This window comes from Xenopus laevis, chromosome 1L (assembly GCF_017654675.1).
Source record: "Xenopus laevis strain J_2021 chromosome 1L, Xenopus_laevis_v10.1, whole genome shotgun sequence".
Taxonomy (NCBI): domain Eukaryota; kingdom Metazoa; phylum Chordata; class Amphibia; order Anura; family Pipidae; genus Xenopus; species Xenopus laevis.
In genome coordinates this window covers 230,542,023-230,566,990 of record NC_054371.1, presented here as the reverse complement: position 1 = coordinate 230,566,990, position 24,968 = coordinate 230,542,023, and the positions used below count along the sequence as shown (strand labels likewise).

Here is a 24,968-nt window from a genome sequence, read left to right as displayed (position 1 = left end):
TAACTCGCTTCAATGAGGTCAAGTTTTACTTTCTGTCTGTCTGTACCTCACCTTGTGTTCTTGTTTCTGTACCATCCTGAGCTTGGCCATTCCTGGGCACCAGCCAGTGTCTGCAGACGGGATTATATGTTTATAATACACAAAAGCTATGAATACCTGTAAATTATATCCTTATAAACGGTGAGTTCTGATGTCATTTCTGTCACATGACTCACTGAAACTTGTGTATTATAATAAATAAAGTTCCCCCAGTTGCAAAATATGAGGATATTTCAAGTTACCTCGGAGTTCCATGACCTTCGGCCTCGTACTTTTATATGGTCATGAAACTTCTCGGTAACTTATAATATCCTTATATTTTACAAGAGGGGATACTTTATTCACTATATAATCTGTGCCATGTTCAGCAGGGGGTGGCTAAATTCTCTATTTCCCCAAACTCTGTACATAATAACTTTAGGGGGTTACTATGGTGCTAAATGAATATTCTATTGGGTTCCTTATCTGTGAATCAGGCTGTTATATTACCCACCTGCCCAGTATAAATGATACTTGGTGCCAATGTTATTAATAGGGAAGACAGATAAAATACATGTTTTTATACTTTAGAAAAGGTGGCGCCCCTACCTGTGGCTCATCCAGGGAAATCTAGTTGAATAAATTCCTACCCTCTGGGCTGTGTCTTTGCTGAGCAGTAAATGAAACGGGGGTTTCTTTATTAATGGCAGTGGGTGGGATTGTGGGAGATGTGTTCTGTTTGGATATGTTGTTACACGAGTGGATTCACCCTATGATGGTTCAGCTTCATATTCTCAGCACTTTGCAGAATGTTGGAATTAGGGGGTTGTGCGGCACCTGTCGGGGTGACCGGGGGGACTGTCGGCAGATTCCTCAGCTGGGTATAAATAGAGCTCTTGGCACAGTGGGTATATACGTCTGGGTATACGTCTGGGTAAACTCCAGACTGCCTGTTTTTTGTGGGACAGTCCCAATTTTGACAGCTCAACGCACAGTCCCGGATTGTTACTGAAATGTCCCGACAGCCAGAAAAATATACGTTTCTAAAGCTTAATTGGCTTTTGGCAGAGAGCACTTAGATACATTTGTAACAATTTAAGATAAGCAAAGAAACACGTGTAACAATTTAAGATAAGCAGGTCTCTTGGGGAAACAGTGACTTGCAGCTTAAAGGGCAATTCACCTTCATTAGCAAAAATGTAATAACACATAAACCACAGATGTGTTCAAACTTTCGAAATCTTCCAAATTTTGTAAAATGAACATGGAAATTAGGGGGTGCGGCCACAAAAAACGTGGTCGCGGTCAAAAAATTTCGCCACAGCAAATCTTTTTGTCCCTCTTTCTATTTCCAAAATGTCCGGAGGTATGAGAGTGTGTTAAAATTGTGGCACATTGTGTCAAAGCAGCAGAAATTCCAGTAAAGTGTAAAATCTGGGAAAATAAAAATTCCTGTGTGACAAAAAAAAAAAAAAAAATCTGCATCATTTCTGGGAGAGTAACTTCAAATCTGTGTTTTACTGTCTATGTACAAATAGAGTGACAAGATGAACATGAATGTCTGGGTGCCCTGAATCTGCTGCTTTAGGATTCGCCTATTTCTTGTCCCCTAATTTACAAACGAAGGAGAAATTCTTTTTTACTTCCTTGTTTGTGTGACAAAAAAAAGTCAGATGATTTTAAGGATTTGGATGTGGTTCAGGAGATGCTTGGATTTGGCCCATTCCCGCTAATAAAGTCAGAGTGGTGGCCATTCCTGGATTTGCTGGATCCTCACATGAATGTGAATTTGTTAATAAATAATAATTAATGCTAAACTGGCCCTTCTTTACCAGCACTGTGGTCTGTGGGGAAACCTTCCTGCCAGTGTGAGAGTGATGAATAAATGGGCGCCGCTCATCCCTGCGGGTGTATATGAGATATATGGCAGTGGGAAGGGTATAAAGTGAGTATACAGCAGCCATTACTGTGTTGTGAGGGGAGACACACAGACATTAGACTCCGCCCCCACCGCCATTGCAACTTTATACTTCCTGTTTGACTTTGTGTGAGGAACTGATGTCCAGGTGCTGCTTCCTGTGTATGGAGTGCGGCTCCTGTAGCTCATTCCTCTTGTGTTTTTTACAGGTGCACCCAATCCATTATTTTACATTCGGCCAAACCCCTAAATCCTTAGTCATCGATTTGTCCCAATATCGAACCCTAATTTGAATATGCAAATCAGGGAGGGAATTTTTTTTTACTTGTTTGGTGACAAAAAGTCATGGGATTTGAAGGATTCGGATTTGTTTGGCCAGGCACGAGGATTCAGCTGAATCAGCTGGAAAAGGCAGAATTCTGGCCGAATACCAAACCGAATCCTGTATTTGGTGCATCCCTAATATTTTGTCATGGGGCAGGTATGAAGTGGGCGTGGTGTGGAGTGCGGGTGTAGAAAGTGGCGCGGGTGTAGAAAGTGGCGCGGGTGTAGAAGTGGGCGTGTCTGTTCCCTCTATGACACAGTGTGTGGTGCACAATGAAGTGTAGGAAATGTATAAAGTCCTGGGCTGTGTAGGAAACACTCTCTCCTCTGTGTCAGGTAATGAAGTGGAATGGGCTGTAGATCAGGCCTGACTGAGGGGCCATAGACAGTCGTTATTTATTGGGCTGGTGGGGCCTGTTTGGACTCCTGTGTCCTCACTGTGTGGGACGTGGGTAGAATGGGGGTGCCTGACATTTGTACTTGTGGTTTGAAATATTTTATTTGGTTTTCACAATAAACCATAAAAATCAATATGATAACAAATAGTATGCAGAATAAGAAGATTAATACAATGACATATTAAACAGAATGTATAATTTACAATGAAGTAATATGTAAAATAAAATAGAAACGAACAAGAACTATCACTAACTAAGCCAGTGACATTTGTACTTGTGATGCTCAACTGGGTGTCACTGTGTGCTTGTTACTATTAGGGATGCACCAAATACAGGATTCAGTTTGGGATTCGGCTTTTTTCAGCAGGATTTGGAATCCTTCTGTCCAGCCGAACCGAATCCTAATTTGCATATACAAATTAGGGACTTTGTCACAAAACAAGGAAGTAAAAAATGTTTTCCCTTCCCACCCCTAATTTGTATATGCAAAATAGGATTCGGTTCGGTATTCGGCCGAATCTTTCGCAAAGGATTGAGGGGTTCGGCTGAATCGAAAATAGTGGATTCGGTACATCCTTAGTCACTATGCGGGTGTCACTATCTGAGTGTCACTATACTATGCGGGTGTCACTATGCGGGTGTCACTATGCGGGTGTCACTATGCGGGTGACTGGATGTTGATGTTTGGGGGGCCGCACTATACGGGGCAGGAGTCAGGGTTGATTTACTGACAATGGACATGTTTGAATTTGGGCAGTAGCTAATGGCAACCATTCAGTCATTTGTTTTCTTTAATTGGCTGCAGGGACAATAATGTAAGTTATCATTTGATTGGCTGCTGTAGGTTATGATTTGATTAAAACTAGTAAATGAGCCCCATGTGTGTGTGTGGGGGGGGATCTGCATTGGCAAAATTCCTGCCTGTCCCCCAATAACCCATTCCTACCTGTGTAATACTCACTTACTACTAATATAATATATATATATATACTGAGTGTCAGCAGTGCGGTTGTGCCATAGACTTCATTCCTCTTATGTCTCATGTATTTAACTCTCTGCCAACTGAGTCAGTATAGTGGCACCGGCCATTAACCCATTCACTTAACTGTACCAGCCATTAACCCATTCACTTCACTGTACCAGCCATTAACCCATTCACTTAACTGCACCAGGCATTGACCCATTCACTTAACTGCACCAGGCATTAACCCATTCACTTAACTGTACCAGCCATTAACCCATTCACTGATATTGTACCATCCTGTAACCCAGTCACTGTAATAGAACCAACCAGTTGCCCGCAAGGGTAATAAGAATCGTGGGGGAATATCTGACAGCGAGGGGCAGATTTGGAAATTTGTCAGAAAATATAATATTCTCATTGTGCTAAAACTGATATTTTGTAATATGTGTTCTGATGAAGTAACTAAATGAGCGGGGCCCTGGCAGGTAATAGTGGTGTATAATAGGGAGGCCTGTGCCACAGACAGAACCTGGGGCCCTCCTGCCGTGTGACACCATGAGATGATTGAGTAAGTGGCGTCTCTAGGCGTTGCCGGGGCCCTTTCATGTGCAGAGTTATTTGTGCCTCACATCCCCACTTATCTCACCAGTGAGGAATTCCTTCTCCTCCAGGCGGCCTGATAGGGAGCTGAGGGCTAGCAGACTCGCTGATGCGGCAAGCTGTGCCACTGCCACAGAGAAATGGGCTAGTTGTGTCCGTAACCCCAACCTGTGCCTTCAGCTCTAACCTCCCCCCAATCTCTGGAAAATTCCTGTTGGTCTGTCAGCTGGAAAGGCCTGGAGCGGTTTTGTGTGCTACAATGAGTCTGTGCTGCCTGCGTCAGCCCATCAGATGTTGTTCAACTACAGCTCCCACAACCCCCACTTTACAGCTTGCCTGAATCCCTTACAATCAGCCACTTACCCCCAGAGGCCTGACCTAGGAAACCCTGTGCCAGTGAGTAAGGGGCAACTTGTGCCGACTGTTTCTAAACTACAACTCCCATCGTCTACTGCACTGGTCACTGGTCAGTGCTTGGGCATGAGCTCAGGGCCTCGGGAGACAAGAACTTGTGGGAGGCATTTGCCTGTCAAACTCAGGTAGTGACCTCAAGCTGCCGGCAGTGCAGAGGTTAAAGGGTAATCCCTTGGGCTGCAACAGAAATGCTGACCTGGGGGCTTGTCCTTGTCAGACCTCTGTGACATCACAGCTGCCCTCCTGCCCCTCCCCAAGCCCTCAGTTCCCCTTTAACCTCCGGAGTGCTGGTGTTAGATGGCCAAATGGTCTGCTCCCATCCCCACTGTTATTGGTATGTCTCCTGCTTATTCCTCCAGCTGTCTCTCTGTCTGTCTCTAGTCTCTCTGTCTGTCTCTCTTCTTTGCCTGTTTCTTATTCCACCTCTCTCTCCAGCTGTCTCACTGCATCCTAGTCTGCCTGTCTTTCCTTCTCTGTACGGCTGTCTCTCCTTCTCTATATGGCTGTCTCTCCTTCTCTATATGGCTGTCTCTCCTTCTCTATATGGCTGTCTCTCCTTCTCTATATGGCTGTCTCTCCTTCTCTATACCGTATAGAGAAGGAGAGACAGCCACATAGAGAAGGAGAGACAGCCACATAGAGAAGGAGAGACAGCCGTATAGAGAAGAAGAGACAGCCGTATAGAGAAGAAGAGACAGCCGTATAGACTATACGGCTGTCTCTTCTTCTCTATACGGCTGTCTCTTCTTCTCTATACGGCTGTCTCTCCTTCTCTATGTGGCTGTCTCTCCTTCTCTATGTGGCTGTCTCTCCTTCTCTATATGGCTGTCTCTCCCTCTCTATATGGCTGTCTCTTAGTGTGTCAGTTTCACTCTCTCTCTCAGTATGTCTGTCTTTCCTTTCACTGCTTGTTCCAGCACATTCTCTGTCTCTCTCTATGAATTACGCTCTCTCCCCGTCTCTCTCTATCTGTATGACTGTCTCTCTGTGTTACATTTACATTATGTATTTGTCTCTGTGCCTCGTTCCTTTTCTTGTTTTGCCCTCCTGAACTTGCTGAACTATTTATTTGCTCTGTTTCTCTTTCAGGTGTGGAAGTGTGGGCAGCCATATTGTCTCGGTGGTACAAGTTGGGGGTCTCCGGCATGGTGTGTGTTGTACCTCATACACAGACTTCAGACGTCTCTTTCGGATGCCGACATGGCCGGACCTTCAAGCTAGATGTGCCAGGGAAGAGCGCCAGCTGCCAGACACAGGGCACCACACTGGCGGCACAGAAACAGACGGGGGTAAGTGAATTACTAAATGGGGCTAAATGGGAACAGGTGAGGTGCAGGTGAGATGTACATGAGCAATATCATGGGGCAGATATATTTATAGGGAGACTAAATACACACTTTTTAGAAGTTTCTAATTGGCCTGTGATTACATTTCTAATTGGCCTGTTCCCCACCAAAGAATACAAAGCCCTAAAACTACACTATAATACCATATATCTGTCTTTGATTTGGACTTGATTTTACTCCTCAATGATAAATGTTCCTAAATGATTAAATGTGGCCCCCAAATTGGCATCCCATCCCATTGCTGGTTACAGCGCTGGCTCCCACATAATTATTGGTGTGATGTCCCCGTGATTCAGTTGTCGGCCTGAAGACCAACCTCAAATCTGCCCATTTTGGTAAGTCCCGAGTATGGACGTGAAGCCACCTGTTCAACAACCAATCAGGTTTCAGACAGGGAGGTGAATTGTTGGGGTAGCTACAGACCCCCTCGCTTACATGAAGAGGCTCAGCTCCTGCTGCAATGGAAAAGTCTAAATAATGGGGATTTTATGTACCCAGATATTGGGGTATATTTATCAAAAAGTGAAGTTAGAGATCACCACAGTCTGCTAGATGAAATATCACCTCTCTCCATTTCTATGGGATTTTTAAAGGCATAATTATCAAAGGGTGAAAGTGAAAGTTCACCCTTTGATAAATATGCCTTTCAAAATCCCATAGAAATGAAAGAGAGAGGCGGTATTTCACTCTAGAGGACTGTGGTGATCTCTAACTTCACTCTTGGATACATATACCCCATGAGTGGACCCCCAGGTCCTGTATAAATGTGCTGCAAGGAAATTTCATGTCACAGATTGTTGCGGTGGGGGGGGCAGATATCATTCTATACTGGATCTACTGGGACAAAACATTTTAGCTCCCTACTTCAGTGCATAAATTTGGACGTTAGGTGTTTCCAATAAAAACAGGTTGTCGTTTAAAATGATATGAAATGATTACTATTCTAAATGTATTCCAAGTAAAGGCAAATCGACATTTCTTTCTTGGCAATTTGCTGTTTCTCCAACAGATGCAGAGGTCTCTGGACACCCTGGGGTGTGTCTGAGTCTCCCAAAAGAAACCCCATTCTGCCCCCTAATGTACATACCTCTCCAAGCAACAGCGCATCAACTCCTTGCTCCCTGAGACTGGATTGGAGGCCGACATCTGCAGGATCCATGAGGCACATTGAGATGAATTTGCCACCAAAGGAGGAGGCTGGAGCAGATGGGGGCTCAGGTGCTGCTGGGAGCTCGGACTCATCAAACCAAGATGGGGCATCGGATGAAAGGCACGATTGCAGGGTTTTGGTTGGGTTCCCTGAGGCAGATCACCAGCTCCAGAGAGTTTATCATGTCTCCATCATCTCTGATGTGCCAGCCACAAAAGCCTCTTCCCGCCAAACCTTGAAGAGGCCTCCTCCTGACCAGCTCTTCCAAGAAGCCACCAGAAGCCCAAAGAGAGCCTTCTGGGGCCACCCAAGAAGTGATCGTCCCCTTGGACAGTCTGAATTGGATGGGGAGGAGGAACAGGACAATATTGAAGATGGACTTCTCACCGTAGAGGTACCACTGTGTAGTTCTGCCCAGCACTTCTCCCATAGTGGCCTACGTGTAACTGAGCACCGAGGTGAGGCCTCCTCCTCTAGAGAGTCCATGTCTAGACCGCGAGTAGGTCAGTTGTTCAGCAGTTGCCAGCAGACAGACCCTCAGTTAGTAGTGACCCAAGGCACGTTGCACAGCAGCCCATTAGAGGCACAAAAGATTATGCCCGATGGACTGTCCCACACCCACGTGGGAAATGGGACGAAGGTTTCTTTGGATCATGAGGAATATAACGGAACTGCGGTGGAGCTTACCACCAACCAGCACATACTTGATAAAGTTTTGCACAACATTGCACAGCCTGAGGGCCCAGCCGAAATGCCTGCTCAGCCCAACGGTAATCTGACAGCTGAAACAATTTTGAAAGAGCCCCTTTCTCCACAGTCTCCATCGGAGGGTCCCAGCCCTACAGAGACCCCTCCAGGCACATCCCGTCATTGTGCTCCTGCAGGCATGGCTGTCAAACGGAAGCTGCTTCCCTCCAGCGAATCAGCAGACTCCTGCTCTGAGGATGAGGGGCAAAGCAAGAAGTGGAGGGGAGGCCAAGGATGCCAAGCGTTGCATGGAGCCTGCAGGAGCACCGACTCTAAGGCTGCCCCCTTCTGGAATCATCTCTTACCAGCAGCCCGACACTCACAGAAGGTACATTTCACTGATTTTAGTCACCTGTAGGGGATATGTCTTTGGTTAAGGGGCAAGGGCTCTTCATTCAGGTGATAGGGTGACCTTTACCCTTCAAGAAGCTTTTAGCCTGACCAATATGGAAGTTAGACTGGCTTTTACGTTATTGCTTAAAGGTACCAAAAAATGAAAGCGTTTTAAAGTAATGAAATATTCTGTAGTGTTGCCCTGCACTGGTACAACTGGTATGTTTGCTTCAGAAACACTACTATAGTTTATATAAACAAGCTGCTGTGTAGCCATGGGGGCAGCCATTCAAGCACAGGATACACAGTATATAACAGATAAGTACTACTATAGTTTATATAAACAAGCTGCTGTGTAGCCATGGGGGCAGCCATTCAAGCACAGGATACACAGTAGATAACAGATAAGTACTACTATAGTTTATATAAACAAGCTGCTGTGTAGCCATGGGGGCAGCCATTCAAGCACAGGATACACAGTAGATAACAGATAAGTACTACTATAGTTTATATAAACAAGCTGCTGTGTAGCCATGGGGGCAGCCATTCAAGCATAGGATACACAGTAGATAACAGATAAGTACTACTATAGTTTATATAAACAAGCTGCTGTGTAGCCATGGGGGCAGCCATTCAAGCACAGGATACACAGTAGATAACAGATAAGTACTACAATAGTTTATATAAACAAGCTGCTGTGTAGCCATGGGAGCAGCCATTCAAGCACAGGATACACAGTAGATAACAGATAAGTACTACTATAGTTTATATAAACAAGCTGCTGTGTAGCCATGGGGGCAGCCATTCAAGCACAGGATACACAGTCTATAACAGATAAGTACTACTATAGTTTATATAAACAAGCTGCTGTGTAGCCATGGGGGCAGCCATTCAAGCACAGGATACACAGTAGATAACAGATAAGTACTACTATAGTTTATATAAACAAGCTGCTGTGTAGCTATGGAGGCAGCCATTCAAGCACAGGATACACAGTAGATAACAGATAAGTACTACTATAGTTTATATAAACAAGCTGCTGTGTAGCCATGGGGGCAGCCATTCAAGCACAGGATACACAGTAGATAACCGATAAGTACTACTATAGTTTATATAAACAAGCTGCTGTGTAGCAATGGTGGAAACTGAAAAAAGGCTATGGCACAGGTTAAATAGTTGATAACAAATAACATCATTGTGTCCTACTGAACTTATCTGCTATCTGCTGTGTAACCTGAGCCTTAGCTCCTTTGAATGGCTGCCCCCATGGCTACACATCAGTTTTTTTTATATAAACTATAGTAGTACTTATCTGTTATCTACTGTGTATCCTGTGCTTGAATGGCTGCCCCCATGGCTACACAGCAGCTTGTTTATATAAACTATAGTAGTACTTATCTGTTATCTACTGTGTATCCTGTGCTTGAATGGCTGCCCCCATGGCTACACAGCAGCTTGTTTATATAAACTATAGTAGTACTTATCTGTTATCTACTGTGTATCCTGTGCTTGAATGGCTGCCCCCATGGCTACACAGCAGCTTGTTTATATAAACTATAGTAATGTTTCTGAAGCAAATACAGCAGTTGTACCAGTGTAGGGCAACACTGCATTATATTTTTATTGCTTTAAAACACTTTAATTTTTTAGTGCTACTGTTCCTTTAAGTATAACTCCCATGGGCATCTATTGGTGGCTGAAGGGGTGCATGCTCTGTAACACTGTTGCTCTCATTTTTTTCCATATTGTGTCCATCTGGCCCACTGTCAACATGCTTAGCCACCTCCCCCCCTTTAAGTAAAGAGTTCCATGTGAGCCTGGTAGAGCTCACGGGCAGTTGGAAATGTGACAGTTAACTGAATTAACCTAATCTCGCAGTTGCTTATATACTAGTGCAGGATGCAGAGAAAATATACCCTTTTGTGTAAGTATGTTTTATTGTTTTATAATTTTTCTTAGACCAGTAGTCTTGGTTTTTGGACTGTTTTGATTCAAGCCATAATCAATAGCCAATCAGCTATACTTGCAAGATAGCAATTAAGTGTTCCCCCATAGATCTCACCCTAATGGCCCTTTCTAAAAGTGTCTTCCAGCTGACACACTGGCCATTGCTTTGGGCCCCTTAGGAAGGCTGGGCCCCTCGAAGAGGGAAGTGCTGCTATAGACAGTACAGTATGGGGGTACAGCTCATTGCAGGACATTCCTACTCTGTGTATATAGACATATACATTGTGGGAATCTTCAGTGTTGGACTGGGATGCCAGGGGCCCACCAGAAAACCTTAGACCGTGGGCCCACTTTCCAAACCATAATTCAAACTCTCCTCACTCAACCTCTTTATTCTCCTAGTCTCTTTTCTCTTCATACTATACTCTATTCTTCCATTATTAAGACTCTTTATTCTCCTAGTTTCTCTACATACTATACTCTATTCTTCCATTATTAAACCTCTATTCTCCTAGTCTCTTTTCTCTACATACTATACTATATTCCTCCATTATTAAGCCTCTTTATTCTCCTAGTTTCTCTACATACTATACTCTATTCTTCCATTATTAAATCTCTTTATTCTCCTAGTCTCTTTTCTCTACATACTATACTCTATTCTTCCATTATTAATCCTCTTTATTCTCCTAGTCTCTTTTCTCTACATACTATACTCTATTCTTCCATTATTAAATCTCTTTATTCTCCTAGTCTCTTTTCTCTACATACTATACTCTATTCTTCCATTATTAAGACTCTTTATTCTCCTAGTCTCTTTTCTCTACATACTATACTCTATTCTTCCATTATTAAACCTCTTTATTCTCCCAGTCTCTTTTCTCTACATACTATACTCTATTCTTCCATTATTAAGACTCTTTCTTCATAAAGAAATAGGGAATGACCATGAAATAGGCTAAATGTTTAGAAGCAAGAGGCCATTGACACCTGGGCCCACTGGGAGTTTTCCTGGTATCCTGATGGGCCAGTCCGACACTGGGAATGTTGCGCGTGTGACTGAAGCTACGACTCCTACTTTGTGACCATAATCCCTAACATAAAGTGTAACTGCTCAGCCGTTCTACAGCAGGAAGGAAGTACATTGAGTCACATGACTACCAGGAAATAAACCCACGTGCACTTTCCATAGCTTGTTCCGGCACATTGCTAGTTATTTGCATAACGCTATTTAGTATGGCTGGCACATTACACATGATGAGAGGCTACACAAGCACATTTAAAGGGTCAGACTCCTGTGATAGATTTTTCCATGGTCCCATTCAATGCTCCCCCCTCCCCTGCAGTCACAGCTGTACTCTCCATTTAGAGGCCCCATTATATCCCAACACCTGGAACATTCCCCTCCCTATGGCACAGGTGTGTGACTGTGGCACGGGGCAGCACAGAGAGAGAGAGAGTGGGGGGTGCCAGCGCTTTTCAGGTGCGGGAGGACATGGAATTAGTGATGGAGGAATGGTGGAGAATGGGCAGCTTGGATCTCACTCTTCTGGTAGGTGCCCTGTAACAGGGTGTAACTTGGTACTTTTAATGGCACAGTGTGAGCCTGGGATGGGGGTAGAACAGTGTTTGCCACAGAGGTACAGAATTTACCCATCTGATTGCCTTAGTCTTTAAATTGGTTATATTTCCCCTTTAACCAGATGATGCAGTGATACAGAGCCCACACCTGTGGATTATTACCTATTGCTCCCTTGATAAAAGGAGCAGCTACTTATCTGCCGTGTGACTTAGGTCATAGTAATTATATAGTATAAGTCTGGGATAAGGAATCACTTCTGGCACCAAGTTGTTGCAGTTTATTGAACTACATATCCCAGCATGAGGAAGGGGGGGTAAGGAAGAGAGGGGGGAAAGAGAGAGAGGAGGAAAGGGGGGTAAGGGAGAATGGGGGGTAAGGGAGAGAGGGGAGGTAAGGGAGAGAGGGGGGTAAGGGAGAGGGGAGGAAAAGGGGGTAAGGGAGAGAGGGGGGTAAGGGAGAGAGGGGAGGTATGGGAGATGGGAGGAAAGGGGGGTAAGGGAGAGAGGTGAGGAAAGGGGATAACAGGGGGTAAGGAAGAGAGGGAGGTAAGGTAGAGAGGGGGTAAGGGAGACGGAGAGGGGGTAAGGGAGAGTGGGGAGGTAAGGTAGAGAGGGGGGTTGGGAGAGAGGGGGTATGGGAGAGAGGGGGTAAGGAAGAGAGGGGAGGTAAGGTGAAGAGGGGTTAAGGGAGAGAGGGGAGGTAAGGTAGGGGGAGGGGAGGAAAGGGGGGGTAAGGAGAGAGGGGAGGAAAGGTAGAGAGAGGGGAGGTAAGGTGGAGAGGGGTTAAGGGAGAGAGGGGAGGTAAGGTAGGGGAGGGGAGGAAAGGGGGGGTAAGGGAGAGAGGGGAGGAAAGGTAGAGAGAGGGGAGGTAAGGGAGAGAGGGGGGCATGGGAGAGAGGGGGTAAGGGAGAGAGGGGCGGTAAAGGAGAGAGGGGGTAAGAGAGAGAGGGGGCAAGGAAGGAGAGGGTTTGAAAAGTTGTTTGGGCTTTATTGTGGTACCACTGAGCGTTTCAGCTCCTATCACTTTCTATATGAAGAACCTTATGTTGGCTAGAAGTTTGTCTCTGATAGATTCCATTAGCAGATCCAGGTCACCTTTGTTATTAGTGTTTGTCGGCCTGGAATTTGTGACCATTTCCAGTTCACCCCAAGTAGAGATGGTGCTGCTGTTGGGATGTGTGTGGCTACTAGCTTGTGGCATTGCTGAGTTTCACGTCTCAGAGTAATGTATGAGGGGCTCCTGTATGGTGCAGTGAAGAACCTCGGAAAGTAGAGTCGATACCATCTTACAGAACTCCTGGGCTACTCAGCAAGTCCACCAAGTGTGTAGGAAAGATCCTTGTTCCCCACTAAGTCTGCTGATACGTGTAGGAGTGTAGTACCAAGGGAGTATGATTTTCTATGTTCTCTCCCACGTGTATGACCAGGACTTTTTGGAGACTGCAAGGTCTGGGTCTTCTTTCCATTGTCGTATAGGGCTGGAGTATGTCAGTGTTGTCTGCTGTGAGACTTTTATATAGTAATGAGATTAAGGGGCAGAATTATTAAATTTTTTATGTTCAAAACTGTCGAATTCGACAAGGGAATTATCCAAACTCGATGTGAGGTTTTTTTAAAAAAAAATTCGAATTCAGTTTTTGAGATTTATCATCCTTTGGCCCTTAAAGAATTTAAACCCGACTATTCTCCACCTAAAACCTGCCGAATTCATGTATAAGTTAATGGGAGAGGTGCAGTGACCAATTTGGAGCTGTTTGTAGCCTTCCTGACATTTGAGTTTTTTTCAGAGAAAAAACTCGAAACGAGTTTGGTTGAATTCGATTCAAGTTTTTCGGGTCGGTAAAATTCATTCAAGTTTTCTATATTCCATTTTTCATCTTAAATAATCCCCCAGATGAATTTCGGGTATATTCAAATTTAAGGGAGTTTAAAAAAAACTCACATGAATTCGAAATTTGACCCTTGATAAATGTGCCTCTAAATCTGGCCATACACAGCGATGTCGCCAAACAAGTGGATCTCACCCCAATATACCCACATTGAGGTAGGCGATATCAGGCTGATCTGATAGGATCATAATGGAGGCCAAATTTTTTACCTGGCCCGTCGGAGGGCCCCACATACTGGTCAATAAGCTGTCGACGTATTGGGGCCTTTAGTGTGTCAGGTAAGAGCAGTTGTTGCAGATTGATACAAGTATCTCTGTTCTATGTAAGAAGGTGTGGGAATAGCAGTGTTTGTACTAGGAGCTAGCAATCTAGCAGTGTACTTTATGTGCACACAAACCTGGCTGCCCCTTATTTATTCTTCTCTTTATTGGAGTAATACAATAGGTGGTCTGTGTATTACACAATAACCATAAATATCCTGTTAATGAAATCCTTATAAATGGGGCTTAGTGATGTCATTTCTGTCATGTGACTGAGACTTGTGCATTATGACAAATCAGGCAGCCCCTGTTGTACAATATAAGGATATTAGAAGTCACTTTAGAGTTCCATGACGTGTGACATCACTTTGCCTTCGGTCATGGAAAGCTTCAGTAACTTAAAATATCCTTATATTAGACAGTAGGAGGTACTTTTTTTGTATAATAGGTTTTTATTAAGCATTTAAATTGTCAAGGGGTAGGGGGTACAGAAAAAAAGGGGGTGAAGGGGAATTAGAGATGTATAAATGATGTGCTATGTAAACTAAATTCACAGTGAATATGAGATGTATGTATGGCTTTATTTGTAAAGCGCTGTTAAGGAGCCGCAGCACTGTACAGTGCATAAATGTACAATATATATAAAAGTATACACAGGGAATACAAATCACATAATAAATATATACAGAATCATATCAGGACAAAGAGCTTAAGTGCTATGTGGCAAGAGACATAGTGGGAAGGAGTTCCCTGCCCCATAGAGCTTACAGTCTAAGTGGATGGGAGGCTAACATACAGGCACAAATTGGAGATGAAAAGGTGCACAAGATAAGGCACAGTCAGTAGGGACAGGACTAGGCTAATATTCTAGTGCTCCAAAAGGTAGGCTCTTAGTTTTTTCTTGAAGAGAGAGAGAGAGAGAGAGAGAGAGGATTCCTTATGGTGGAATTCAGGGATGGAATTCCAGAGGGAAGGAGCAACAAGATAATAGGGTTGGAGACAAGAGGGGGCAGTGGATGTGGATGGTGTGAAGAGAAGGGGCTCTGAGAAGAGCGGTGAAGGCAACCAGGAACATATAGTGAGACAAGAGAAGAAATGTGATTGAAGGAAAAGAGGAGTGAAGGGCTTTGAATGTTAGTAGTTTATATGTTATCCTTTGCTTAACAGGCAGCCATGCTAAGGATTTTAGTTGGGGTTGAGCAGGTTCCCTTTTAGGAGAGATCAGAAGGATCCTGGTAGCAGAGTTTAAGACTGATTGGAGGGGAGAGAGATGGGAGTCAGGAAGGATCAGTTAGGAGGAGATTGCAATAGTCTAAACGGGATAAGATAAGGGCATGGATTAGTGTTTTGGCTGTTGTTTGTGAAAGAAATGGACATATCTTGGCTATATAACGGAGGAAGAAATGTCAGGTTTTTGCAGTATTATTAATATGATTAGAGAAGGAGAGGGACTGGTCAAAGATGACCCCTAAGCAGTGTGCTGAATTAACTGGGTTAATAGTCATGCCATCAATAGTAATGGTGAAAGGAAGAGAAGGGCTCGGTTTGGGTGGAAAGACCATGAGCTCAATCTTGGCCAAGTTAAAGTGGACCCGTCACCCAGACACAAAAATCTGTATAATAAAAGTCCTTTTCAAATTAAACAAGAAATCCAATTTCTATGTTTTTATTAAAGCATTCATAGCTGTTGTAAACTCATTTAAACATCTCAGCTGTCAATCAAATATTGTCTGCCCCTCCTCTATGTCTTAGGCAATTACTTTCACTTTCCATTCAGCACTTCCTACATGTCACTGCTCTCCCCACATTCCCCCCAATCTCTTCACCATTTAATTGTGTAACCAGGACATGGGGATGGACATCAGGTCCCCCATTCTGGTGCACAAACAAGATTCTGAGATGATACAAGACTTGTCTTAATAACAGTGCCCACAAAATGGCTCCTGCCTGCTTGCTATAATTATGAATTCCCAGACTGAAGGAAACAAGATTCAAATAATTTATATAGTGTAATTAAAGTTCATTTTGCTTGACTAATGTGACAAAATAAGATTTTGAATAATTTTTTTCGGCGACGGGTCCACTTTAAGATTATCCCAACATATTAGTAAAGGCATCCTGAAGCTGTTATGTGAAATGTTGTGATAACTAAAGATTTGTTTATATTCAGAAACCAACGCAACCACGTGTCCCTAAAGTTGCCATGTTGTTTTTCTGTAAATGAGGAGAGTTCTTCGAATTTCGCGATTTCATTTACCTTTTCTACCCATTCCTTGGGTTTGGGGGGCAGTGGAGGATTTCCACAGTCTAGGGATAAGTATTTTGGCCAAGTTAAGTAAGTGCCTTTCCAGGGTCGTGTCAGGGACATCTATGGGGTCCCCTTTCCAGAACAAGAGAACCCGCTTTGGAGAGTTGGGTACCGCTCAATAGAGTCCTGCAAAAACCTGTGGTACCCTGTGGATTGCGGGTAGATGTTCCGGTTGCGGGTGTAGACGCTGGTCGGCTGTTTTGTGGGTCTTCTCAATATCGATTTTTACTCGTTTTTTCTGATCACGGCTACTTACGATGATGTCACTTCCGGTTTACAATGACAGCACTTCCTGATTCTTGATGGTCAGCGGGTCCGGGTTGCGGATAAGGTACTTGTGGGTCGGGTAACGGGTCCAAGTGGGTAAGAATGCGGGTCCGGGTTCCAAAAATGGACCCGCACAGGACTCTAGCGCTCGAGTGTCTGCAAACACATCTGGATAATTGTTGTCCCGTAGTTTTGGAGACAATCTCAAAAAAAGTGGAGGAGTCAGATGGCGGTCTCTCCAGCGCAGTTGGATAAATAATTTGTGCGGTGTATAATACCATCTACTCAGTAATTTATCATTTAATTCTTGAATTTGACAACACCTAGAGCTAAATAGTAAGTTGCCAATACTTTTTTTTGGTTTTCTTCTAAACCAAGGCCCCGTTCCCACGCCCTTATAAAAGGCAATTGTTTCCTTCCAGGGACTGATCCTTTCATGTCGCGTATCATAGATCTCGCCCGTTTCGGAGGAATATTGCTGTGACACAGGTTTTATAATGGTGGTCGTTGTCTTCCAGTCTTACTGCAGCCTCCGCTGTATTTATACAAGTGTTTGAGCTGATAGTATTGAAAATCTTGCAGAGTGTGGAGGTACTTTATTCACTGTATGATGTTACTTGTCCAGCAACCCATAGTAACCAATCAGCAGCTAGCATTTACTAGTCAAACATCTGGTGGCTATGAGTTCCTAGATTTGGGCAAACATTCCCTTGCCTCCTAAAACTCCCCTCCGTGATTCCAATCCCCACCCGCATGGCAGAACCCCCATCTCCTATGCGCCCCAGCCTGTGTCCTTGGCCATCTAATGGTTAATGTTCCTCTCTGCTACATTTGCTCAGAGTTAACCCTTTCCTTTCCTTTTACCAGATTCTCTCAGACCACAGTGGACGGAGAACAAAACGAGGACTGCGTTTGAAACCGTACGTACCCTCTGCTGTCTGTCCTGTAAGGGTCCTGCCCAATAGATCTCTGCCTGGCTATGCCCTGCTTATAGAGCTTGTTCTCCTTTAAATTAACCTTTAGTATGATGTAGAGAGGGATAGTCTAGAACAAATTGCAGTTGGTTTTAATTTTTTATCATTTGTGGGTTTTTTTATTATTTTGGTTTTTTATTCAGCAGCTCTCCTGCTTGATATTTTGGCAGCTATCTGGTTGCTAGGAAGTGGCGTGAGGCCACGAAACGCGTTAAGCGTGGGGCTACATACACTGTTGCCGGTTATCGTTTTGCTTTTACGATGTAACTAAATTGTCAATAAAATCAGATACTTTTAAAAGACCCTAATGCTGCCTGGTGCTCCGTGACCAAGATACATATCGATACAATTCCGGAGGCGCGTGCACGTGTCCGAACGGACAGTCTGGTCGGCTTACGGCGAGGTGTGGGTGCTCTCCTTTGTTTGTTTTCTACTGGTTGCTAGGGTCCAATTTAATCTAGCAACCAGGCAGTGGTTTGAAAGGGAGACAGGACTATGAATAAAGTAATAAAAAGTAGCCTCACGGGCCAATAGGTTTTTGGCTTCTGGGGTCAGTGAAGTGTAAAGAGTTAGGCAAATAATGCAAAAACGATACAACATTAAAACGAAGGCCAATTGAAAAGTTGCTAAGAACAAGCCACTGTATCACATAACGTTAACCTGAAGATGATCCACCACTTTAAATTTTCAATTGGCCTTCGTTTTTCTATCTTTTCTAGTTTTTGAATAACTTGCCTTCTTCTCCTGACTCATTCCAGCTTTCAAATGAGGGTCACTGACCCCATCTAAAAAACAAATGCTCTGTAAGGCAACTCGTGTATTGTTATTGCTCCTTATTACTCACCTTTCTATTCAGGCCTCTGCTATTCATATTCCAGTCTTTTATTCTAATCAATGCATGGTTGCTAGGGGAATTTGGACCCTAGCAACCAGATGGCTGAAAGTGAAAACTGGGGAGCTGCTGAATGAAGACACAAAAGAATTAAAAAAAAAAAAAACAATTGCAAATGGTCTCAGAATATCCCTCTCTACATCATACTAACAGTTAATTTAAAGGTGAACAACCCCTTTAAGGCTCTATCTCCCACTGTGTGGTTTCACTGCCATGTTTTTATCCCCTCATCTACAAGTGAAACAAGGGGGAGTATTAACTAACGCCTATGTTGTACACAGCATGCTGGGAGTTGGAGTCCACACTAATAATGTCTGCTCTGTAATACAGGAGATCCCTGATCAGCCCACAGAAGGGACCTGCAGCGAGGAGCTGGGCCAATTCCTGCATCAGCCGCCCCCTGCTGGGCAACTTTGAGGTGCAGTTTTTATTATTTTCTTACTATAATATGCTGTGTGGCCCCAGAAGGGTTGCCATTAGAAATGCGCCCACCAATCAGAACAGTCCATGGACAGGATAGATAAAATATGCATCATAACAATATTAGACAGGTGCATAAATGTGGGCACCCCAACAGAGATATGACATCAATACTTAGTTACAAATGTAACAGCCTCTAGACGCCTCCTATAGCCTTTGATGAGTGTCTGGATTGTGGATGTGGCTATTTGTGACCATTGGTCCATACAAAATCTCTCCAGTTCAGTTAAATGTGATGGCTGCCGAGCATGGACAGTCTGCTTCAACTCATCCCATAGATTTTCCATCATATTCAAGTCGGGGGACTCCAGAATATTGTACTTGTCCCTCTGCATAAATGTCTTTGTAGATTTCCAAGTGAGTTTAGGGTCATTGTCTTGTTGGAATATCCAACCCCTGCAGCGGAACTTCAACTTTGTGACTGATGCTTGAACATTATCCTGAAGAATTTGTTGATATTGGGTTGAATTCATCCGACCCTCAACTTTAACGAGGGCCCCAGTCCCTGAACTAGCCAAACAGCCCCTGAACTAGCCACACAGCCCCTGAACTAGCCACACAGCCCCTGAACTAGCCACACAGCCCCTGAACTAGCCACACAGCCCCTGAACTAGTCACACAGCCCCACAGCATGATGGGACCTCCACCAAATGTGACAGTCGGTAGCAGGTGTTTTTCTTGGAATGCCGTGTTCTTCTTCCGCCATGCAAAGCGCTTTTTGTTATGAGCAAATAAGTCAATTTTTGTCTCATCAGTCCAAAGCTCTTTGTTCCAAAATGCCTGTGTCTTGTGTAAATGAGCTTTTCCATACAACAAGCGACTGTTTGTGTGAGTGCAGAAAGGGCTTCTCATCCCCCTGCCATATACATATTCTTTGTGCAAATTGTGCTGAATTGTAGAACGATGTACAGATACACCTGCATCTGCAGCAAGATCTTCTTGCAGGTCTTTGGAGATGATCTTTGGCTTGTCTGTAACATTCTCACAATCCTCCGCATATGTCGCTCCTGGATTTTTCTTGGCCTGTCAGACCTGGGTTTTACAGCAACTGTGCCTGTGGCCTTCCATTTCCTCATTCCATTCCTTACAGTTGGAACTGACAGTTTAAACCTCTGAGATAACTTTTTGTAGCCTTCCCCTAAACCATGATACTGAACAATCTTTGTTTTCAGATCTTTTGAGAGTTGCTTTGAGGATCCCATGCTGTCACTCTTCAGAGGAGAGTCAAACAGAAGCACAACTTGCAATTGGTCACCTTAAATACCTTTTCTCTTGATTGGACACACCTGCCTATGAAGTTCAAGGCTTAATGAACTAATCCAATCAATGTGCTGTTGCCAGTAATCAGTATTGAGCAGTTACATGCATTCAAATTAGCAAAATTACAAGGGTACCCAAATTTTTGCACAGCCAGTTTTTCACATTTGATTTAATTTCATTCTGAATACTGCTTCACTAAAAATCTTTGTTCAGAAAACACCCCAGTACTCAGATGTTCCTGGGAAATAAAAGACATACCACTGTTATCTTTTTTGTTGAAAAAGTTCCCAAATGTTTTCATATGACTGTATATGATAGATGGATAGATAGAGAGAGAGACAGAGACAGAGAGAGAGACAGAGACAGAGACAGAGAGATAGATAGATAGATAGATATATGATAGATAGATAATAGGTATATGATTCTGGTTCAAAATCAGCAAATCAGCTGTTGTCTGGGGAGATCCAGTTTTCAGGCCTTGCTTGGATTTCTTTGCTGAAAACGACAAAGTTTTACCCCTGTTCAGAATATTCCAGAATCATCCAGCAGCATTCCAGATCTGGACTCCATATGTATGAGTCTGTCAGTGTCTGCTGGGCTAATATATACCATACAGTGTGTGTAATATCTCTCTCTATATATACCATACAGTGTGTGTAATATCTCTCTCTATCTGCCTTCCTCAGGAGTCTATACTGAAGGGCCGATTTGCTCCATCTGGTCAGATTGAAGGATTCACTGCAGAGATTGGTGCCAGCGGCTCCTACTGCCCCCAGCATGTCACTCTACCAGTCCAAGTCACCTACTTCCATATCTCTGAGCACAGTGTCCCCTCACCATTCCTGGTATGGACATAATATATGTATCCCATAGGTATTAATACAAATATACACAATAAGCTATACCCTCATACTGTACTGTCTAAGGGAATCAATATGGCACCTCCTCCTCCCATATGTATAAATACAAATATACAGAGAAGGAATGTTCTGGGCACACAATAAGCTATACCCTCATACTGTACTGTCTAAGGGAATCAATATGGCACCTCCTCCTCCCATATGTATAAATACAAATATACAGAGAAGGAATGTTCTGGGCACACAATAAGCTATACCCTCATACTGTACTGTCTAAGGGAATCAATATGGCACCTCCTCCTCCCATATGTATAAATACAAATATACAAAGAAGGAATGTTCTGGGCACACAATAAGCTATACCCTCATACTGTACTGTCTAAGGAAATCAATATGGCACCTCCTCCTCCCATATGTATAAATACAAATATACAGAGAAGGAATGTTCTGGGCACACAATAAGCTATACCCTCATACTGTACTGTCTAAGGAAATCAATATGGCACCTCCTCCTCCCATATGTATAAATACAAATATACAGAGAAGGAATGTTCTGGGCACACAATACCATTGTTGGGCAGAATAACTGTTTATTCCCACCCTGCAGGGAGTGATCAATCTGGAAGCGGTTGGGAAGAAGGGATACAGCGTCCCCAGCACTGGAACCATTCAAGTGGTGAGTATGCAATCAAACATAAGGGGGTTAATCCATTAACAAAAAAACATAAGGGGGTTGGGGATGAATGGGCGTGGTCAAAATTCTCCTGCCATATAATACCAGCAAGCTGACATCTCTGCAATAGTCTCCCCTTTAATTTACCTATGAAGGCCTTTCTGTAGGTTACCAAGCAAATATCTGTCTGCTGATTTACTGTAGGCTGTGATGTTGCTGACAGAGGGTGCTGGGAGTTCTAAAAAACAACGGTGAATATTAGCGAATATCACTCTTCTTAGGGTAAGGGCAGATTAGGGGAGATTAGTAGCCCCGGCAACTAATTGCCTCTTCTTCGGGGCGACAATCTCCCCGAACTGCTTTCTGGCCGGCTATAATGAAAAATCGGCAATCGCGGTGCTTTGTTTTCCGAAGTCGCCCGAATTTTCCTGATTGCCTGCAGTACACATTCTCCCCACTAGCTGCCAGTCTTTGTACAGTTTATTTGCTGATGATTCCGGTTTGTCATGGGTTGATTTTTAACCCATTGCCCTGCATTCATCGAGGAATCATTGGCCAAAATAAGTGTCGTGGACCCTTTGATAAGAGTATGAGGAAGCTCAAGCAGGAACGGGCTGCTGTTTGTATATAGAGGTATATTCTGTCTCTTTATTATCTGTATTTGGCCTCTGTCTCCCCAGACCTTATTTAACCCTAACAAGACTGTGGTGAAGATGTTTCTTGTTACCTACGACTTGAAGGACATGCCGCCCAATCATGTGACCTTCCTGCGCCACCGCATCTTCCTGGTGCCCGTGGAAGAGGAGACGGAGAGCGGCGGAGATGGGCCCCGAGAGATGGTGGGAAATGAAGCCAATACCAGCAAGGAGAGAGCCAGGAGGATCCTGTGTTACCTCATGCACCTGAGGCAAGGCCACACTAACAGCCATGTGTTCCGCCTACATATCCCAGCATTCCCTGAGAGACTGCAGCTGAGAGTTGTAGTTCAGTTGGACAGAACCTGCTTGCATGTATCTGCTGTGGGTGGGCTCACCCCGGGCTGGTGTGCATTTTCTATAGAAAAACTAACCATCGTAGAAATATTTGGTTATTTCCCCTTTAAATTAACTTTTAGTATGGATAAAATAGCAAATTCAAAGCATATTTTCAATTGGTCTTCATTTATAGCTCATTGAACAATTTGTTGTCTTCTGGCTCTTTGCAGCTTTCAAATGAGGGTCACTGACCCCATCTACAAAACAAATGCTCTGTCAGGCTACAAATGTATTATTATTAGGGATGCACCGAATTTGGATTCGGCCGAACCCCAGAATCCTTTGCGAAAGATTCGGCTGAATACTGAACGAATCAGAATCCTAATTTGTATTTGGAGGGGTTTTTTTTTTTTTTTTTTTTTTGGAGCATATGCAAATTAGGGGTGGGAAGGGGAAAACATATTTTACTTCCTTGTTTATTGATAAAAAGTCATGCGATTTCCCTCCCTGCCCCTCATTTGCATATACAAATTAAGATTCGGTTTTGGCCGGGCAGAGCTGAAAAAGGCCAAATCCCGAACCAAATCATGGATTTCTATTACTCATCTTTCTATTCAGACCTCTCCTATTCATAATCCAGTCTCTTATTCAAATCAGTGCATGGTTGCTAGGGGAATTTAGACCTTAGCAACCAGCTGAAATTGGAGTGCTGCTGAATAAAAAGCGAAATAACTCAAAAATCACAATTAAGTGAAAACCAATTACAAATTGTCTCAGAATTTCACTCTCTACATCATACTGATAGTTAATTTAAAGGTACACAACCCCTTTATTAGTTCTGTATGAGAGAGTTGGGGGCATAATCTAATGCTCTGTCCCTTTTAGGTTCCAGAGGTCGAGATCGGGGAAGATTTACCTCCACGGTGACATCCGCCTCCTGTTTTCCCGCAAGTCGATTGAAGTGGACTCTGGGATCCCGTATGAACTGAAATCCTTCACCGAGACTCCCAGGAACCCCAAATACTCCCCTCGGGTGTGAAGGTGAAGCACAAGATGATCGTGTTGAATTGGGGGGGGGGGGTCCTAGAACTGTTAGACTGTTTCCATCGCAGACTCCTCCCTCTTTACCTGAAGGTTGCACACACCCCTTATTTATTACCTGTCTCCCCGCTTCCTCCCGCCGCTCCCCCAAAAACTGTCCAATCACTCGAGGCTTCCATGGATCACATGGGAACCAACTTCACAAGCAGGACCCCCTCCTCCTGCACCCAAGGTGTAGAACTGATGGCCGGACTTTTGCACCTGGTTTATTAAACCCACAGTCTTGTTTTATTTTCATTTCATTGGTTGAATTGATACGATTGTTACAATGTGGCCTTTAAATATCCAGCAAGGAAACCCGGGGGGGGGAGTTAATAGAAGGAAAAGTGTAAGTGAAACAAGTGGAATTTGTCAGAGCGATTGTGTGGGGTTCAGTCCCACCATAGTGACAGGAGGTAATGTTTGCTGGTGGTGTTGGAGCTGCCATAGAGATTGCACCAGTATGAATCCCACCATGTCTGATGTAAGGGACTGAGGGGATGGATCAAACTGTCAGATGAGTTGGGTTATTTGCTCAGAATATTCAGCTCCAGCCCTACAGTGTAATACACATATCTATCATTCTCTCTTCATATCCAGCTAAAAGAAATACATTACCTTAGTGTGATAGAGGCAGTTGGATTTAAAGGAGTAGTTCACCTTTAAAGGGATAATGTCATGGGAATTTTTTTTTTTCCAAAACACATCAGTTAATAGTGCTGCTCCAGCAGAATTCTGCTCTGAAATCCATTTCTCAAAAGAGCAAACAGATTTTTTATATTCAATTTTGAAATCTGACATGGGGCTAGACATATTGTCAATTTCCCAGCTGCCCCAAGTCATGTGACTTGTGCTCTGATAAACTTCAATCACTCTTTACTGCTGTACTGCAAGTTAGAGTGATATCCACCCCCTCCCCCCAGCAGCCAAACAACAGAACAATGGGAAGGTAACCAGATAGCAGCTCCCTAACACAAGATAACAGCTGCCTGGTAGATCTAAGAACAACACTCAATAGTAAAATCCAGGTCCCACTGAGACACATTCAGTTACATTGAGAAGGAAAAACAGCAGCCTGCCAGAAAGCATTTCTCTCCTAAAGTGCAGGCACAAGTCACACGACCAGGGGCAGCTGGGAAATTGACAATATGTCTAGCCCCATGTCAGATTTCAAAATTGAATATAAAAAAATCTGTTTGCTCTTTTGAGAAATGGATTACAGTGCAGAATTCTGCTGGAGTAGCACTATCAGCAATCTAGTTGCTAGGGTCCAAATTCCCCTAGCAACCATGCATTAATTTGAATAAGAGACTG

The 24,968-nt window shown here is 43.7% G+C and overlaps 1 protein-coding gene across 1 annotated transcript in view; it reads left to right on the top strand.

The window, feature by feature from the left end:
• The window catches only part of fam214b.L (family with sequence similarity 214 member B L homeolog), a 30,015-nt gene extending 6,103 nt beyond the window's left edge, over positions 1–23,912 (top strand). Inside the window, exons 2-9 of the mRNA XM_018267477.2 lie at positions 5,726–5,925; positions 6,992–8,207; positions 17,329–17,381; positions 18,658–18,745; positions 20,754–20,912; positions 21,535–21,603; positions 22,281–22,507; positions 23,460–23,912. Coding sequence (XP_018122966.1) covers positions 5,858–5,925; positions 6,992–8,207; positions 17,329–17,381; positions 18,658–18,745; positions 20,754–20,912; positions 21,535–21,603; positions 22,281–22,507; positions 23,460–23,613 — 2,034 coding nt within the window. The 5' untranslated portion in view covers positions 5,726–5,857 and the 3' untranslated portion in view covers positions 23,614–23,912. The remainder of the gene's footprint in view (positions 1–5,725; positions 5,926–6,991; positions 8,208–17,328; positions 17,382–18,657; positions 18,746–20,753; positions 20,913–21,534; positions 21,604–22,280; positions 22,508–23,459) is intronic.
• The last annotated feature ends 1,056 nt before the right edge of the window (positions 23,913–24,968 follow it).